A 20,489-nucleotide genomic window follows, 5' to 3' on the forward strand; every position below is an offset into this window, starting at 1 on the left:
TGCACATGGTGCCAAGATTAAAGATGTTCATTCTGCACTTAAAACACTTGGCTCAAGACTCAGCATGCATGCATGACTTCACCAGAGAAGCTGCGAAGGAAAAGCATACAGTGTGCTATTATTATACCTTACTCTTTTCAAATTGCAAAGAGCATCAGTTGATTTTTATCATCTTCTTTTCTAGTTTTTCATTTTTTTGTTATTAGGAATTATTTTTAAAAATTGAAAACATACTCTTTTAAAATGATGACAAAGAAGGCTTTGCTACCTAAAAAGGTGGCAAAGATTAAGCTATTCAGAGTTGGTAAATATGTTATCAAGCCCATAGTCCATCTTTTTTTTTTCCCTTTCTTCTTCTTCTTCTTCTTTTTTTTTGTTCTAAGTTGTCCAGGCTGTCCTCAAACTTTCAATCCTCCTGCTGTAGGCTCCTAAATTCCTGGGATTATAGGCATGTACCACCACACCCTGCAAGGCCCTAGTTGTAATAACTACTCTTTGGTAGGGAACTCTTATTACCCCATTTTGACAGACAGTAACTCAGATGAAATAACTGTCCCAAAGATACAACTAGAAAGCCAGATCTAACCATTCTACAGTATGGCCAGGCTTCCTTGTTCACCCAGCAATCAAGTTTCTCCACGCACCTACGATCCACTGCCCTTCACTCTATCCAATAAGCACAAACACCAGCTAAGATAACAACATACGGGAAAACAAGTCCCAATTATATATGTGAATTTCAAAATCATTGCTCCTCCACATCCATTACAAAAAATCCATAGAGGTCATGTAAATCAAAAGTACTAATAAAGCCAGGCACGGTGGTGTATACCTGTAATCCCAGTGGCCTGGGAGACAGAGGCATGAAGATAGCAAGTGCAAGGCCACCCTCAGCAATGTAACCAGGCTCTAAGCAACTTAGTGAGACCCTATCTCTAAATAAAAAGTAAAAAGAGCTGGGGATGTGGCTCAGAGGTTAAGTTTAATCTCCAGTGATTCCCTCAGTTAAAAAAAAAAAATTAAAAGAAATGTAACTACTTTCTACCCTAAAAGGTAAAATACATGTTAATTTTTCACTCGATTTTTTTTGCTTTATGGGATGACACTATAATATTTGATGCAAACAAACAACACTTATTGTTAGGGTGCTCTCCATGTAACTTGAGATGGGGGAAATCCTTTGTACACTCAGAATAACTAGACATATGATGATATAAAGCTGAATGGTAGGTCTGGCAAGATCATTTCCATGTGTTAAGATGGGCTCACTGGGAGTCAATTATTTAAAATGAATCACAGAATGTTCCAGTTCTAGGCAGGGCTCCAGCCTGAAGTTAATACATCAGAATTCTCTAACTGGTAGCTCACAGTTTGCATTTAGTCAAGATACGTGTCGGTGGTTGTGATGAATTTTAGTATACAGGAGGTTATAATAATAATCATCATCACATAGACAACTAGATACTCTGTATTTCTAATAAAAGACCACTTCTCTACCTTTAAATTATCCTGCCAAAAAAAGAAAGGAAAAAAAAACTCCATCTGGACCTGATTAAGCCTCCTTACCACTTTCCAAGAAATACAGAGGACAGGGGAACATATTAAGCAACACAATAAGGATGTAGTCAGCCAAACTCACATGTCTGGAAAACTCTACTGGACACACACAATCTCCAACAAATAAGTTAAAGGGGAGGGGGTGGGGAAAGAGGAAGAAAATCTACAGAGTCAAAAGAAAACTTAAAGACAAATCAATCCAACAGCATACTAAGATCATATTTGAATTCTCATTACAACAAAGTAAAAAAAAAAAATAAAGCCTTCATTTTTAGGACAATTGAGGAAAGAGAACAGTCTCTAAATTTTGAGGGCATTAAGAAATGATTATTTCTTGTTTGTTTTGGGTGGGCATGAAATGACAGTAATGTGATTTATAGGTAAAATAATATAATATCTGCACTCTCTTCAAAATCACGGCTAGAGGAAGAGTAGGTGAGGACACTGAGCAATACAAGTTGAATGATGGGTCCATGAAAGTTTCTTAAACTAATTTCTACTATAGACTATACCTGAATAAAAAAATATTAAAATAAAAATTAAGCCCAAACTAAAAAATACCTTAAGAGCTCATAAAAAATAAGTGAATCTCTGGCTTTTCTTAAAACTGGAAATTCTAAAACTCCTCAGCACTAGAACTGCATTTCAGCTGACTTTTACCCCATCTGTGTGGGTTCCCTGACTCCAGCCAGCAGGCATTTCAGTTTGCAAACACCAGCATTTCCCTATAAATGCAGAATCATACACAGGCAGACCAGGTCCTGGATATTCACAAAAATAGCTGGTACCAAAAATCCATCTGGATTAGAAAACAGAAAACAGCCTGCAAGGTACTATTAGATGATAATCTGAGGAGAGGGCAATCTGGACTCAAATTCTTTGCTCCTGTTTCATCAGGTTTCTTGGAAGTCAGAAACTCATACTGCTAGAGTAGAAAATCATGAGTGACAGAGGCACCTGATGGCAAAGATGGGAGGAGATGGTGGAGATAAAAGTCAAAGAACCCGATGGCAACAAGAATATGTTGAGATAGTTATATGGGCTGCACGGAGCTATGCTCCTTGACTTTAACTCTGAAGAATGTTTTGTTTGCTGGGAGTGTAGCTCTGGGGGAAAGCACACATTTATTTAATCTTCAGGGGAAAAAATAGTTAATGAACTTTCATGTACTATCACGAAACACACATGTGCATACATAGTTTGTCTTAAATTAGGGTTCAATGCTTTTCACACATAAAAGTATATCAGCACGAGAAACAAGATCTATTTTTTATGTGGCAATATAAATGTGCTGCATACAGTATAATTTGATACAATATCTAAGTATACCATGATTACCTTTGTCAATAAAAATTCTTCAGTAAACAGAAACCAATTGTAGTATATCTTACTAGTAATTTACATAAAAGTCAAGTTTCTAGGAATGATGCTACACTTTAAGTGCTGCAATTTTTTTCCCCCACATGATGGCAATAGGTTTTCTCTAAATATTGTCCTGTGATAGGAACATTCATAGAGAAGGGTCAGTTTCTTGGGTTAAATAAATCAACAGATAGTTGAGTTTCTTTTGCATTTATTCTAGGAAAATAAAACATTTTTTCTAACAATACAGTGTAATTAATTTTGTGTTGGGTTTTCATATTGTTTCCTTACTATTTAAATGCCCATAAAACAGGTACTCCAAGCCTTTCAGAAATATACCTCCAGTTTCCTCCCACATATCTGTAACATACTAGCAACTGCGATTTCTAGTCAATAATATCTGTTTCACAACCTTGCACTGTGCTGGTCAAACATATTTTTGGAAATGTTTCTTCACATAATTTTTCTGGGAAATGACATTGCATGATATCATCTCTGAGCAACCTCTTTAACAAACTGCTTATACTGATGGTTGGAAAGTGATATTTCAATTTTTGTTATGAAATCATTATCCATTCCATCACTCAAATTCATGATTTTCCTATTATTGATAAAAATACAAAGTTTTTATTTCCACAATAAAATGGTTATTCCAATACTATTGTAAGATTAAATAAAAAAACTACCAATTAAAAGAAGAATATACTTTTCTTGGAAACGCATAGGTAGCATAAATTTGTATATATGCAAATAGGAGTAAATGTATATATGTATAAATATTTACGTAAACCGATATAATATAGGCAAATTGCTTATTTTGCTTAGATTTTTTTTATTTCTGCCATTTTCCTCACATAAAATCCCTCACGACCAAGATCTTTGTTATCAGTGGCTTTATACAATATACAACACAATATAATTTATGAAAACACTATTCTTTGACAACTATAAATTATTTTTTTAAACACTGTGTCAACATTACACCAAAAAAGGCAATCTGTTTAAGAACTGAGTAACAAATAAAAAGGTGATTATTTTAATCAAAATCAAGCCAAGACCCAAGACTTAAATTTTGCAAATTAATGGATAAAAGAATAGAATGGCATTATTTTCTTCAAATCACTACGAGAAATAAAAAAGAAATTGTAGTTGAATACATGTGTATCAATGATACAAAAAATTATAACAAGAGGTGAGAAACATTTTTGAAATGTGAAATGTCATGGGCATAATTTCTTTTTTTAAATCTTTTTTAGATATGGAATTCAGCCTCCAATGGCACGGCAGATGCCAATACAAACAGCCACAGGCACATGACCTGCAGCATTATCCAAAGGATACCACTTGTCTCAGTAAATCCCCAAAGCAATGAGAAGAACTGCTCTTACCAAGGGGCTGAGTTAAGCACCAGGCTGTTCAGTGACAGGACTCAATGAGTCAGAGACTGCTACTTAAAAAGTAAATAAACAAACCAAACTAAAAGAAGGTTTGTATATCTGATTGGTGAACTCATATAACACTAACATGTTGGAGCATGAAGATATTGGACAATAAGTGTGAACAGGATGGAATCAGAGCAGCAAAATCAAAAGTAAAAAGAAACGTGAGAACAGAAGCCACAGGGGAGACTGCAATGCACAAAGTAAGGAAGACGTATTTTTGAACTGAGGCTTCTGTAGGTCTTAATAAAAATGTGCAATATTAGGAATCAGAAGAGAAAATGCAGCCTATCTGGAGCTGTAAAATAAATATCTTAACCTTCTTTAATGACTCTATAAACTTCCACCATGGTAATACTATCTAAGTTGGTAATGCACATACATTTAAAAATGGCCATGGATTAACTGCCCATCTTGCAACTGTACAGTAACTGAATTTTTTTGTAGTAGTTGTTATGAAAATTTAGTAAGAAAGGTACTTCCACAGAGTCTTCTGAGGCCCCACAGATGACTACTGACTTTGAAAAGTTATTTGAGCTTACTTTTTCTGATAAAAAGCTTATATTGCTGCAATCGAGACTTTGAAATCGTTAACTATATCTTCAATAAAGGAGATTTTGCTCCTTCTTTTCCCAGTGGCAAGTACGATATATTTTTCTCAATAAAAAAATAAGTGATGTGGTAAAACTACAAACAAGTTCAAAGAAACTGTGTCACAAAGTCCTTTTTATTTTGAGACTAGAAAAGCTGCAACAACCTTGGAAAAACAAAACAAGAATAATACTTATACAATATTACAGGTTTACACCAGTTTTGCACATGTAATTCACTTTCACAACATCTTTCTGAGGTTGGTGTCAACATTATCTTCATATTAAATATATGAATACAAAGCCAAAGAAGTTCCAATGGCTTACCTATGCACATCCCCTCAGTAAGGCCAGACCATTAAACCCACATTCCAAGCTATGTCCACTTTGCACCACACTGCCCCCCCACCCCCCACTAGAGGCATTCAAGGCCCAGGAAGCTAAACCCAAAAGCTGGAAGTGTTCAGATTCTTCTCAAGTTTTTTTTCTGTTGTTGTTCTTTTTTTTTTTTTTTTTTTTTAANNNTCTTTTTTTTTTTTTTTTTTTTTAAATCTTTTTTAGATATACATAAAAATTTAGAAAGTATTTTGATGTATTTCTTCTCTATTTTGAGAAAGGAAAACTTTAAATGGAAAGTTCTATATGGATTGTGGAATAGGCAGGGCGAAAAGAAAAAATTTGGACTATTAAGGGTTTTATTAGAAGAAAAAGAATTTTAATATACTAACACAGACCATCAGCATGGAGAGGATTTTCTATTTCTCTGGAAAGCAGAGAACTAGACCAAACAATATGTGGTAATGCTTCGGGTTGTCTATGAGGTAGGTATCATGTACATTTCCCATGTCACAGATGTAGAGTCCCAAATGTGTCGGGAGAGAGTTCAGATTAGATTCAAAGGCTCTAGATGGCAACCACTCATGCTCCTATTCCTTTTGGAGACTCTATTGTTTCTTTTATCTACCCAGAAGTTCAAGATGTTCATAGAACACGGTAATAAAAATAAATGATCAAGTGTTCTCAGAATTTACTTTTTGTAAAAGGGATCAAAAAGAAATGAAGGGAAACAAGAGATAGGATGATAAATAAAGGGTAGTCATTTTATAACATTTACATTTTTAAAAAGGATATTGTATGCTCACGAATGAACAGGAAATTAATAAAATAAGCCTTTAGTAAAGCAATAACAATAAATTGTTAAAACATGGAGAAAAAAGGAAACATATGTTTTTGGTTTTTTTTAATTTTTTAATATTTATTTTTTTTTTTTTAGTATTTGGCGGACACAACATCTTTGTTTGTATGTGGTGCTGAGGATCGAACCCGGGCCGCACGCATGCCAGACGAGCGCGCTACCGCTTGAGCCACATCCTAGCCCCAGGAAACATATGTTAACAATGAATAATGTATAACATTCACATGACTCCCTCCCTATACGGTGTTACATTTTTTGGTTTGTTGTTAAATCAAGCATTTTGAAGAACAGTTAAACTGTTTCTACTATCATCTTAACTTCACAAATTACACAAATCTTTTTGTTTATTCAGATTATATGAAGTTTGGGCAGAAGCTAACTGACTTAAAATCCATAAATTTTGATTTAAACAGGCAGAGATGATTGCAGTGGAGCTCATCTAAACAACACAATAGCTAAGCAGATGTGTGCTTTATGACAATATGAAACAACTTGCTCTTATATATACACACTATGCTAAACTTAAGTTTTAAAGCATTTCTGTGGCTAATAAGATATAACTCAGCACATCCCTGTTTTCTCACCTTTTTTTTCTTCCATATTTTATACTGGTGCATTTTATTTATACATAATGGTGGGACTCTTTGTATATATTTATACATGTACACAATATAAGAATACAGTTTGGCCAATATCATTCCCACAGGGGAATGAATCCAGGGGTACTTTACCACTGAGCCATAACCCTAGTCCTTTTTATTTTTTATTTTGAGACAGGGTCTTCCAAAGTTGCTGAAGCAGGTCTTGAACTCATGATTCTCCTGCTTCAGCTTTCAGAGTCTGGCATTTTAATCATGTACCACCACACCCAGCTATTCCTTCTCACCTTGCTTAATGAGAAAATTATGGCATAGAACTTCTAGGTACCTTGAAGTCAAAATAGCCAATGTGTGCAGCTCCAAACCAGTACTTAAGCCTCATGATAATTAATGGGCCACATTCAGAAACCTGCTTATTTACAATTTGATGGACAGATGTACCATTAAATAATTGGATGGTCTCTGTAATAATTTAAATGATGCTTTCCTCCTCACAGGTCTGTGGTTGGCTGGATTTCTTCCTAAGATAAACCCCCAATGCACCCACTAAATAGGCATAGCAGGAATTCTGGAGAAATCACAGTAAAGAATTCAGCCTACATTACGTTATTTGGGTTGTTTTGTCAAACTGAAACAATTCTTGTCAGAGATAAAATAATGTTTGCATTACCTATTTCAAAACCTTTTGGCTTTTAAAGTTTAAAAGTGTTCTTGCAAAAAAAGAAAGAGCTTCTTCCGTGTTTTGGCCTGAATGTACAGTTTGTATGTATGGTCTATAATAAACAACTGATGTATCCATAGTAAAATTTATATATCTATATAAAGAAAATACTATATGTTATACAACACAGTCCAATAGATCCGAGAAGACCTTGTAAGATAAAAATTACTTTAAAAAATTTTTACGATGTCTGTTCAGAGCATCATCTACTTTTCTGTCCTCAGAAGCACATCTCAGTCTTCCCGATCACTGTTCTTCAGAGTGCCAGACAGCAATGAATAGCCAGTGGGCCAAAGGCCCAAAATTTTGTTAGGCAAATGCCATTCACCAAAAGTTTTTAAAAGCGGGCACTTGATTTACTTGCTCAATCTGGACTCTCCAAGACAGTTCAGTTCTTATATCCTAACTTACCTCACATGATAATCAGTTGCTGGTCTCAGATCTTTCAGGTTACATTCCAATTCTTCTCCACTACAAAGAAAAATCATTTATTAGTTAATAATACCAGTTTCAAAAGTAAAACAGGTTTTGGATTAGTGACTCATACTTATGTACAGACAATAAGACAGAACTATTAAATATGAATCCACCAAAAACCAGAAATAAATTTCTTATTGGGTATTACTATTATTATTATTTTTTGGACTTAAAAGTTACATTCCTTTTAATGATGCCATCTTATATCTGGGAAGTGACAAAAAATTAACTTACTAATAAAATTCCAAAAATTTTGTTACTTCTTAAAAGAAATCCACAAGAGCAAATAAGTGAACAAATACATCAACAAGTAAATAACCATTGTCAAACAAAGGCAGTTCCCAGATTTATCTTGGCAGGAACTTTGATTCCCTCAACTTTGAACCCTTGATGAAATCATAATCTGCATCCCTCACAAACCAACGCACTAAATAGCTATCAGATATAAAATTAGATTGTTTATCTGATCAAAAGGTACAACTGAACCTCAACTTAAAGTATGAGGAAACAACCAATACAAAAACCAGAAATGTTCCATTAAAATTTTTCAATAGGTGTGTGTGGGGTAGGGGTGGGGGTGGGTGCAGATGTGACTTGTTTTGTATTCTTCAAAAATGTGAGTGTTATAGAAGACAAATAAAGACCAGTGGAAGAGTTCCTAATGTACAACAGCTAAGAGAGGACACAACTAAAGGCAATGTCTGACCTAGACTGGATCCTGTCCTGAATAGGAAGAAAAATGCTATCACATTTTTCAAAACAGCAGACACTATTCAGATCAGCTGATGAAAATAGAATATGAACAGTCATTAGATAAAAGTACTGTATCAAAACATTTATGAAGCTGATAATGCACTGATTGTAAAAGTATTCTTATTTTGAGGAAATATACTGAAATATTTAGTGATAAAAGACTGTGATACATATAATTTTGGGGGGGGGTGCGGAAACTACAGATAGCAGAGAAAAAGGGAGAGAGAAGAGTTCAAATGGTTAAAGAAAACACGGTAAAAAAAAGTTAATAATAGGCAAATCTGGATAGATTATACTTCATATATCTTGATCTCACTATTTGTGCAATGTTTTGTTTGAAATTCTCCCCCCCACCCCCAATTTTTTTTTTTTAATTGTAAACGGGAAGTTATATCCACAGCTTGCCGGCAGCTCTGCTGTTTAAACTTGCACTACACCTTTAAATATGCTAGTATTTAAAATACTACTTTAAAATGGAAAAGTTAACATTAATTCAGATTTTCAACCTCTCATACAAAAAACAAACCAACAAAAACTCTAAAAAAATCAGCAAATCTAGGCAATGTCTAAGACTAAATGCCAAGTGTTCTCTCAGACAAAGAAATTTTCATTTCCAACTTTAGAAAGTAGAACTTTTCTTTCTTTTGTTACCTGCCTTGCTCCTCAGGGCACATGAGGTCCTAGCTCCTGTCACCCAGTGATCATCCTGCATTTGTACAAACTAGCTAGCCAGGTGTGACGGCACATGCCAACAGCTCCACTATTTGGTAGGCTGAGGCAGGGAGATCACCTGAGCTCATGAGTTTGAGATCAGCCTGGACAATACAATGAGCCCAGTCTCAAAAATATCAAATTAATAAATAAAATCCATTTTTTGGTGAAGTGGGGGAAATGACTCTCTGGAGTTCTTATTCTGATTTTTCAAAACAGAAAAGTATGGTTGTGAGCCAGAGTGCAGACAGGATTTTACTCAAAGTACAGAGGGACTCACTAGAGTTTTTTTTTTTTTTTTTTTTGCAGGGTAGTGATATGGATTGACATGTTTCTGAGAAGTGGATGCTGGGAGAACCAGGGGATACTGTAGGAGCCCAGCAAGGACAGAGCAGAACAGGAAGCCAGAGGAGGCTCCTTATCTCTTCCCCTTTTTTTGTTCAGAAGACCCACTGAGGCAGCAAGTCGTGAAACAGGAAGTGGGAGGGGGAGATACATAGTCCGTGGCACTCACAGGGCAGGAAAATGAGAGAGAAAACAAACACCTCTGGCAGAGAAAGAACTGGGGTGTGTGTGACCATATTCCCCTGGCATGGGCAGGCCTTCTGGGGCCACTTGCAGGGAGGTTGAACAAGTAGTGAAGACAAAACTGACTTGCTGATTTCCTGCTCTGCACATGTGAGCTGTGCCAAGCAAGTACAAAGGGGAAAGAACTTAACCCTAACATTTTTATCACGTTTGAACATGGCTATAAATCGTCTGAACTGTTAATTACATGGAAATCCACAAGGCAGAAGGGGCCAAGTTCTTATTCTGTGAGCTCATGTTCTGACCATTTAAGAAAGCCTTGGAATGATCTGTTTTAAGTACAGTCTGGAAAACTACCATGGCGAGTGAGATGAAAGCAAATTATACTACAGATCTTTTTAAAACAGGACTAGAAAAAAGCTGGGGTCTAAAAAGTTAAGAGATGATCAGATGATTGTTTAAAATGAATGTAGAAACTAAAAGACATAGTCACTGTTTGGCCTGATAAATAATAGTGGAAATTTTTCATTAATACCATACTGATAGCTAACATAACCAAGTGATCTATTTCACCAATACCAAGTAGCTCTATACCACTCAGTTCTGATAAATAATTACTTGAACAAAATTAATTCTTAAAATGAACTATTTAAAGGAAAACTTGCAAAGCCTATACATTTTTCCTTTGTTTTCTATTTTCTTTAACAACACTAATATTGCAATTTTGCAGCAAAGAAAAACATGGAAACATACACTACCTGTAAATTATCTTGTATTTTCCATCTCGTCCTTTGTCTGATAAGGCAACCTCATAACTGTAGGGGAAGGAAAGACCACTGTGGGGTCCACATGAAAGTCCAACAGGGGGAGCCCAGGACAACACAACAGCTCTTGCCTGAATATTGGAAACCTGAGGAGAAAAACATGGGAGAGAGCATTTAAATCCATTTCACTTAGATGAGACTCTTATTTCCCCTGGAAATTACCAGTCGTATAATTACAAGTAGTGAAACAAAACTGGCTAAGAGTTAACCCAAGGTAAACAATTATAATGAAAGAAATCCTATATGGTGTTCTCGTGTTGAAGTCTTGAGACCAAACCACAGCTGCTGCAACATCTGTCCTTATGACGTGAACTTTTATCCAAGAGCAGCGAGCCTTCCAGAAAACAAAATGATCAGTCATACCCAAGGATATCTGTCCAGATGAAAGATGAATGGGAGATTTCAATGCTCTACATGTAGGCCACTGCATGATGTGCAAAGAGCGGAAGCCTTCAAGCCTCACTTGGTATTGAGTCCTCCTTTAAAGCTAACACCTTTCACTCCATTCCCTTTGAAGTCCTGTGATTCCCAGGAGAACCCAATGTGGGTTGGGAACTAGAACCAAGGACTAGGCCAATATGGGACAGAAAATGACAATGGAAGTAAAGATTTCCCCTCTCAGAGCTCTGCTTTTAACTCTTTGATTTAGTCTCTGCTTAAGACTTCATTTGAACACATGACTAAGACATCAAATATCCTAATTTTTCACCCTTACTTAGCACTACTCTGAGGCATGCTTGACATTGTCTCCCTGGGTTATACTCAGAAAAGTCCTCAGGTCCCTTCAGTGGGAACCTGTTAAATGAACAGACCCTGTATTGCCTGCCTTCCCTTCCCTGTCAAACTGACATTCTGGGTCCCCTACCCAAATAAAGTATTTTTACTCAAATCAAGCTTCATTATTTATTTATCTATTTATTTAGTTATAGCACTAGGGATTGGACACAGGGGTGCTCTACTACTGAGCTACACCCCAAGTCCTTTTTCTTTATTTTGAGATATGGTGTCACTAAGTAGGCTGGTTTGAAACTTGTGACCCTCCTGCCTCAAACTCCCAAAATACTGGATTACAGGTATGAGCCACCGCAACCAGCTCTCAAAACTTCATCTCAGAGGTTCTTTTTAATAAACCCAATCTAAACTACCCTTAGAATAAGGGTAGTCTAATCCCTTAGAATAAATCTAACAACAGAAATTTAAAGTTTTAATTTTGTAAAGATTGCTTATTGCTAGCTGGACATTGGTCTGGATAACACATTAGAAACAAATAAGAAAAGGGGAGGGTCATCATGAAAATCAAGGGACATCAGTAGAGGGGGAAGAAGGAAGGGAAGGAAAGAAAATACTGGGGAATGATACTGGCCAAGTTATATTGTTATATTGTGTGCATGTACGAATATGTAACAACATTGTGTACAACTACAATGCAACAATAAAAAATATGGAAAAAATAAAAAATAAAAATAAATATGACATACTAATGCTTAATGTTCACAAAGACTTTATAGCTAATAGATTATTTAGTTAATATATGCAAATGTGTAACCTATTCTGTCACTGATTTTATCTTCCATTTGTGTTACTTATTTATATAAGGAATATGAAAATACAACACAATAATTTGAATGCACAAATAATAAATACGGAAAACAAATACTGAGTATCCTTTTTTAGTCTGTCATTTATTCTACTTTTAGCAGAGATTATTTCATACCATTCTGTTCTATGTAGGTAGAACATTGTGATATATTTAGTTAATTATGAGTGAGACTCCTCCACATCCTTCCAGACCCCAGCTGGGCCTAATATGTCCAAGTAGCCTTCTCTGAAGTTCTCACTCATCCTCACTCCTGTGCTCCACAGAGCCTCGTGGATATCACTGTCATTGCTGATCCTGTTTATGTCGTTTGTCTACCCCACCCCATCCCACCCACTATACAGAGGGACTTCCGAAGGGCACAGCCTAAATCATAGTCAAATATAAAATAAAGCAAAGGGAATATGACAGCCTAGTGGCTCCTCTCACTGTGCCTCTCCACTCCCCTCAGGACCTTGTCACTTAGCTATGGACTTTCCCACTTTCTTGGTTTTAACTAACCTCCAGTCCCAGTTCCATGCTACCTTTGTTTATTCATCTAATTACCACATGTCACTCTGTGAGGGGCTATGGACATAAGAATGATTAAGATATGATCTTTGTCCTCACGTAGTGCCAACCAGGTAAGGAGAAATGGTGTGTGAGGGACTCGGGATGGACACACACTGTAGAGGCAGCCCGAGCACCGAGACTGGTTCAGGAAAGGGCTCTGAGCTGCCCTTCCAGAGCCCATGGTCAGAGCAATCACCGCTGCCTTTGTGTTCCAGCCACATTTCCCTAGTACTTCTGTTTGGTGTTTATTTCATAATACTGAGATGACCTGATTTTTTTTTTTTTTTTAGTGTTTCCTTCACGGGATTTGAAGACAGAATTCCTTCTGTACACCAGTGTATTTGCTGAATCCCTTTACATGTGTTGATGAGCAATCCTGAAGGTACTGGGTATCATATTTGATTTGTAACTTAGAGGGAGATATTTTGCTGTGAAGAGTTCAGTTTGTAGAGGCTGATTAGGTTCTGTGAGATAGTCACTGAGGTGACAAATGGCTGCTTTGCACCATTCCCAGAACAAAGCATGTAGTGACACTGATTCTATGAATGGCGGTATGAAGTACCAGTGTATCTCAAAAAAGCTCGGTCAGATGCTAGCGTTCTACATACTGAACAAATATCCATAAATTCGCAGCCTTTTATACTTTACCTTTTGTGATAGTTATCACAAATCTACTTTTTTTTTTCTTGAAAACTTGCTTATCATTCAACAGAACAGAGATGTAAAACATTTCCTAAACTGTAAGCAAGGCTTCAGAAGGCAGATTGCTATGTGATCATGGTACTTGTGGTCATGCAACCTTCCAATACCAGCCTATCAGACATGTGCTTTGGGAACTCAGCATCATTCTTCAAAAAAAAGCAGTTTCTGTGAATTTCTTTCTTGAATTAAGCTGACTAACACCCATATTACGACCACCACTGGGGCCAACCCCTGTCCATACTCCTGTTCCCTCCCTTCCATGACTCCGCCTGACCTCCAGTCTCCCTTTTTTAGGTACTGGAATCCTAAGAGAAAGAGCTCTTGGCCTTAGTTAAAACTTGGAACTCACTGCCATTTCAAGGCTGATTCCAGGAAATCACAGCGTGTCTTTCAAGAGATTGTCACGTAGGGGTGAATCTCCAGCAGCTGATGTGTTTACTCCAAGTGTCCTGGGAGGTGACACCTTGGTAAGAGCTCTGGAACTCTAGGAACTCCTTTGGGTTCAAGCCTAATCAGGGCAGCAGCACTCATTCAGGAACTTCACATTCCAAGTTTCTCTGTGCTCAAAGTTTCTTGCCAGCGTAACCAGTGAAGTAAGCAAGGGTATACTAGTTGGATCATCACAATGATCATCATGGCTATTGATTCCTCCTTCAAAAGTGTTCAGCAGCATAAAACTAACTGGCTTGCTGATGTTTAATTAATGTGCCATAACTGGAAATTGAACTCCCTTTAATGATGATAAGTGTAGATCTCTAGTTATGAAATTATTGGATAAGATGCAATCTGATATTGTTTCTGTACTAGTGACATAAAGGGTCTGTTATGTAGTACACTAGTGTAAGTCTGCATATGAAATGTTTAAATTAAACTGATTTTAAGTACAAATTACCTATTTCTTTTTTTATTTTTATTTTTTTAGTTGTAGTTGGACACAATACCTTTATTTTATTTATTTTTATGTGGTGCTGAGGATCAAACCCAGCGCCTTGCACATCCTAGGTAAGCGTTCTACTGCTGAGCCACAACCCCAGCCCACAAATTACCTATTTCTAAATGATCAAAATACTGATTAGAAATCAGTCCTTGCCCATGTATTTATTAAATATAGATCTTAACTTGAAGCCAGCTGCAGTGGTATATAACTGTAATATCAGAGACTTGGGAGGATGAGGCAGGAGGATCACAAGTTTGAAGCCAGCCTCAGCAACCTAGACAGACCCTGTCTCCAAAAAAAAAAAAAAAAAAAAAAAGTCTGGGGTTGTAGCTCAGTGATAGAGCACCCCTGGGTTCAATCCCTAGTACCAAGAAGGAAGAGAGGGAGAGGAGAAAGCCTCCTGGCAACTTAAGAGTAGTTCTGTGTGTGAATTAGAAAACTGCATTATCTTATTACCTTGTAGCTGTTTAGCAAGTAATCCTACCCTCTCTTTCTCTTTGTGCCTTCTCTTCTGATCAACTTAGTATTTTAATACTGTTCTGTAAAATTTTACAATTTTTATTCTCAAAATTTATTATATGGAAATGATATTCATTATTTGGATCAGAAACACCATTTTCTTTCATAGTTACTAAATTGTTACTCTTACATCAAAAATACTTCTTTGTAAGTCAATAGCTTCTAAATTAGGTCTGGCCTTTGGATTTAACTATGTAGGAAGTCTACTGATCTGATGAAAGAATATGCTAAGGAAATATTACCATAAAAATACTGAATTCACTTTTAAAGAATCATCACAAGAAATAACAACACAAAGGAATATAATTGAAGAAGGAAAAGGTCAAAGAAAAATGATGCTCAGATCTAAAAATGTCACCATCCTCTGCTTCCATAACTTAAGTGCTCTGCACCTCCGATCATTCCCCAGGAGCTGCTGTTTATCTTTCTAGGAGCTACCTCTCAGGGAAGCATGCCTCTCAGCTCTCACTTCTAAAACCTGACAAATCAATTGTTTCTACAAGCTAAACATAAGTGAAGAGAAACAATGTAGCACCACAATTCGAGGTTACATTGACTTACATCCAGAAAATAAACAACCCACCAGCATGTGGAGACTACATCTAGCACCACCATCAGAGTAATTCCCCAACCACTTAGGAAAACATCAAGTGTATTCCTCTAGTGTACCAGTCTTCTCCTCCTGGCTGCTGCCTTGCACTCTGACACCTGGCTGTCCCAGCATCGGTCCACACTGGCTGAGCCTCGTACTCTGATGCTACCTGCCAGAATCTAACTACAGCCACTACAGTCAGTCACATTTATTCAGCAAACATCTGTTAAGGGTTGACTATGTGCCAAGGACAGTGCTAGGTAATAGCACAAAGATAAGTAAGACACCATCATAAATAAAAACTTCAGAGAGAAAGAGTAAGAGTGGAGAAAAAGGAAGGGAGAGACAAAAACTATATAAACAACTCATTGGGCTGGGAAGGATGAGTGGGCTGTTAACAGGTAGAAGATATTTATGAGGAACAGTAGCAGTATAATAGGCAGAATGACCCCAGCTCTTGAAGATACCCACCCTCTAGACCCCAGAGGGACTGTCTGGAACGCCTTCAACCTGGGCAACCTGGACATGCTTACCATGCCATTCAGTGTCCCTGACCCAAGAGGGTGGTTGGCATCAACCACCACCCACATATCGATGACACCACTTTTTGTCAGGTGATGTGATTTTTATCAAATTGCTGAAAATGTAGGATGCAAGTCTCACTGTTAAAAAACACTCAGTAAGAAAGCTGATTTAGAGTTTAGAACTACTTAAGACTTTGTTGTCTCTACTCATCTCCCGAGAGTTCCTCTGCCTGGCTTTTCCATGCTAGACAGCATGCTGCCTGCAGAGCAAAACTGACAACTCTCACTTTATAAGACTAAGAAAAATCCGTGGCTCCACTCACTGTATTTGTACCCCCCTAAACTATGCTGATATGGAAATGTCGTCTTTTGCCTGGATTTCTAGCCCCAAAGCCATTTTATGAGTTTGGTGTAAGGTATAAAAAGGGTCACATCCAGGTAAGATGGTGGCCCCTAACACCTGCCATTATCTGTGGTGTTTACCTGAGTAAATATAACAGGTCTGGCTGTCTTAGACTTAGACACTCAATCTAGGTGGCACCCAGAGTCAGTAAGACTCAGCAATGGTAAAATAAACTAACTATAAGACTTACAGAACCAGATATATAAAATCAGATCATCAATTAACTAATTCATAGTGAGAAACAAAATTATCTGGTAGACAAGGCAATACTATCAACCTGCCTTACATATTCCTCTCTGCCAAATTCTCAAAAGGCTACTTTGTGGGCAACAAATGAGAACAATGGGTACTTGCTACATTATTCAAGGGTAAAGGGTACTGAGCTCTGACCCGCCAACACTCTATGATAGTGACACAGTTGCTTGGCCAGGGTGGGATGGCACAACCAACATGTGTCTGCTCTGTGGTCAAGCAATCCTTGTTCCCAAGTGACACAGACAACAGTTCTCAGATGACAATCTTACTATATTATACATTATATCATAGCTATTTACAAAAAGAGTATCTGTCTACCCTGGTCTAAAACACTGTGAAGATCATGGATTTAATAAATGCTAGATCAAGGTAAAGGACCAAATAAATATTTTCTTTATTTGCTAGCACACCACGTCCACAAAAACACTGTTTGTGCCACTTTTGCAGTAGAGAAATAACTTGGAATACCTGCAAGAAAGCACTTCTGTGCAAACACGACTGAGACCTGACTGTCAAGTCTTGTGAAATCTGGGACAATGAAAGAAGATGTTGCTCTGCCTTCTTTCTCTCATTTTGACTCCTCTTTCTTCCTTATGGATTTTTGTTCTTTCTGCTGTACTATAAATAAAAGTTTTCCCCATGATCCCACCCATCCACTTTTTCTATCTCTCCTTACACACCCTCTCTCACCCACAAAACTATCACCCACTCCAACAACTATCATCCCTAGGCACATGATCCCCTAATCAGTACCTTGATCCTCCTCTCACCACAGCACCAAGTCCACCAGACACTTGTGACTGCCCACTACATTTATCTTTCTGAATGCTTGGCCAGGGGAACAAACAACACATCCAAGAATGGCACTGAAGATACAGAAAGGACATAGAGATGAACCTATCCTAGAGGAACTGCAGACAACTGTGAAAGATGCATAAACAAGCAAATGGAGTATGATGTATTAAATACAACAACAGAGATCCACTTGAAGAGCATGGTAAGCAAATATGAGAGATGTCTTAGAGGATGCATTTCCCAAGAGGAAGCATCTAGACCTGAAAGTCCAGTTATTCATGACACTAGATAGTCTAATAGGTAATTGCTATGGTTTAGATATAAGGTGTCCCCAAAAAGCTCATTTGTGACATATGCAAGAAAGTTTAGAGGTGAAATGATCAGGTTATAAGAGCCTAAACCTAACCAGTACACTGATCCCCTAATAGGCATTTACTGGGTGATAACTGTAGGCAGGTAGAGTGTGGCTGCAGAAGGCAGGTCACTGGGGGTATGACTTTGGGGTGAGAGCTCCCTGGTGAGCAGAGCTCTCTCTGACTCCTTATGGCCATGTCCAGAGCTACTCTCCTCTGCCATACCCTTCTGCCTTGACGTTGTGTCTCACCTTGGGCCCCAGAGCAATGGAGTTGGCCTTTTATGGACTGAGATCTCTAAACTAGAGTTCCAAATAAGCTTCTCCTCTTCTGGGGTTGTTCTTGTCAGGTCTTTTGGTCACAGTGGACAAAAAGCTGACTAAAGCACTTAGAAAGCCCTACTGATTCATCTCTAGAATGGCCCTAGTCTCTATCTAGCCTCTCCTTGACATGTGTGGCCCCATTACCCTAATTCTGAGTCCCCAAGTCTCTCACCAGGACTGTAGCAGTAGATTTCCTAACACTTCCTTCTTGCTCTAACTCATTTTCCAACTGTTTGATCATTCTGAAAATGCAGCCCAGATTACTCTGTGCTCAAAAACCCCGAGTGGCAGCCTGCTCTGTCTCAGATGGTACATGTGCACACAGACTCCCCAGCCCTCACCAAGGCCCCACTGCTCCACAAGTGCCCTGCTGTGCCCCTCCTCCAGCACACCCAAGCTTTCAGGTTTAGTCAAACCCAACTATGTACCCTGGGGCATGTTTGGCCGCTTCTGTGAAAAAGCCTCAGTATTTGAAACACATGAAGAATCAAGGTTTTCCAATTCAGCTAGAAAACACTCCAAAGAACTTTGGCTCTCTAATCTCACATGAAAGGTTGAATCAACATTCTGAATTTTTCACTTGAATTTCAAAGCACCTGGCAAAATCAAACTTAAAACTTCACAGTATCACAGCTCCCACTAATTTTTTTTTTCTTGCCCCTGCACCCAATGTCCTGAATTTATTTTTCTCAGCTTAATACTTGAATATCTTTTTGAAATTTACCTGGAAAAACAATTGGGGTTTCTGAGATTTTCAAAAATTATTATTACTACACTTACATAGGTAAAAGGAAATTATCAAATGAAAATTGCTCTGTAGATCCCAGAGAGGGATGTGTGTATGGGGGTGCAGGGGAGCACCCCTAGAAGTTAAGAAGAATAACAAATTGTATTGAAGATATTTAAACCAAGATATTTCAGTGGGTGACTACACAGAAGGCTGCTGTTCTATATTTTCATGCTCCCTTAATAAGTGACCACTATTTTCTCAGTTTATAAATAATCAAGGACAGTTTCTAGTACCTACTGCATGGTGAAAGAAAAGAATGTTTGAGATAACTTAAGAAAGTGTAATATATGCTGAGAAATCCAGAAGACATACCTGTGGCTTCTCTATTCCCGAAAGAATGTCTTGCACTCTCTTTACTTCCAACTCATACTCTGCATTGCAAAAAAGAAAAACAATACCATTAGAAGGCAATAAGGTTGTCAGTTTCCTTCCCAGAGGCCTTTTAACTAAAGCTATCATTCAGTCAGTTGCTTCTAACCATGAGTTTTTGGTACCACAAAGCTGATAATGAAATCAGGATTGTCTTTGGGGTGGGGGTGAGAATTTCACTATGATTGTATTAACTCGCCACTGCACAGTTTTAAATAACCACAATGTCAACCATTACAAAGTTCTACTTAACAATTCAAAAACCAAGGGGAAAAAAGGTCTTAAGAATGTTAAGTAGGAAGACCAACACAGCTAGAGACAGAGGGTAGTAGAAAGATGAGGTCAAAGAGACCATGGCTAGTCCACACAGGCCTGTAAGTTCAATTTTTTTAGTTCAATATGTATGTACACATGTATGTAGGTATAGTTCCTAATTTTTTAATTTGCCCAATAGCCACTGGAGTATTTAAGTGGAGGGACGGACATGACTTTACTTTGATTTCAGAGATCAGTGTTGATCCTGCGTGAACAAGCGACATAAGAAAGGTCATCGCGGAAGCAGAAAGACCAATCAGTACTGGTGCCATCATCTAAAGGACAGAGCTGGCCTGGACTAGAGTAGGTAGGAAAGATGATGAAATCAGGACTAGTTTTGCAGGTGTAGGTGTCAAAAGATAAGATGCAACAGGCAATGGTGAAAAAGCGTGAAGAATCAAGGACAGTTCTAGTTTTCGGCCTGATCAACTGGATGGATGATGTGTCTCTTAACAAGAAGGGGAAATGGGCATGTTTCAGAATGGGGCAAGAATTATGTTTTAGAAATGAAAGAGGAAAAGTGCCTGGGGTAGAGAATGAGGTGGCAAGTATATATACCACACCCCCACGCCCACCCCCACCACCTCGGAAAAAAAGGATAAATGATAGAATTTAAATTTTATCTGTCAGAACAGCCTCTTGATTTTCAAAACACACTTGATACAATTACAAAGAGGGTGCCCAAGAAGCTTTCTAGGAACCAGTGC

General features: G+C 37.7%; 1 protein-coding gene across 5 annotated transcripts in view; it reads right to left on the bottom strand.

Moving 5' to 3' along the window:
- Fndc3b (fibronectin type III domain containing 3B) overlaps positions 1–20,489 on the bottom strand; it is a 328,163-nt gene that overhangs the window by 86,464 nt on the left and 221,210 nt on the right. For all 5 annotated transcript variants that reach the window (XM_015494261.2, XM_048814289.1, XM_048814288.1 and 2 more), the window contains 3 exons: positions 19,411–19,469; positions 10,691–10,842; positions 7,875–7,934 (listed from right to left, as the gene is read on the bottom strand). In XM_015494261.2, coding sequence (XP_015349747.1) covers positions 7,875–7,934; positions 10,691–10,842; positions 19,411–19,469 — 271 coding nt within the window. The remainder of the gene's footprint in view (positions 1–7,874; positions 7,935–10,690; positions 10,843–19,410; positions 19,470–20,489) is intronic.

This window comes from Marmota marmota, unplaced genomic scaffold, assembly GCF_001458135.2.
Source record: "Marmota marmota marmota unplaced genomic scaffold, marMar, whole genome shotgun sequence".
Lineage (NCBI taxonomy): Eukaryota > Metazoa > Chordata > Mammalia > Rodentia > Sciuridae > Marmota > Marmota marmota.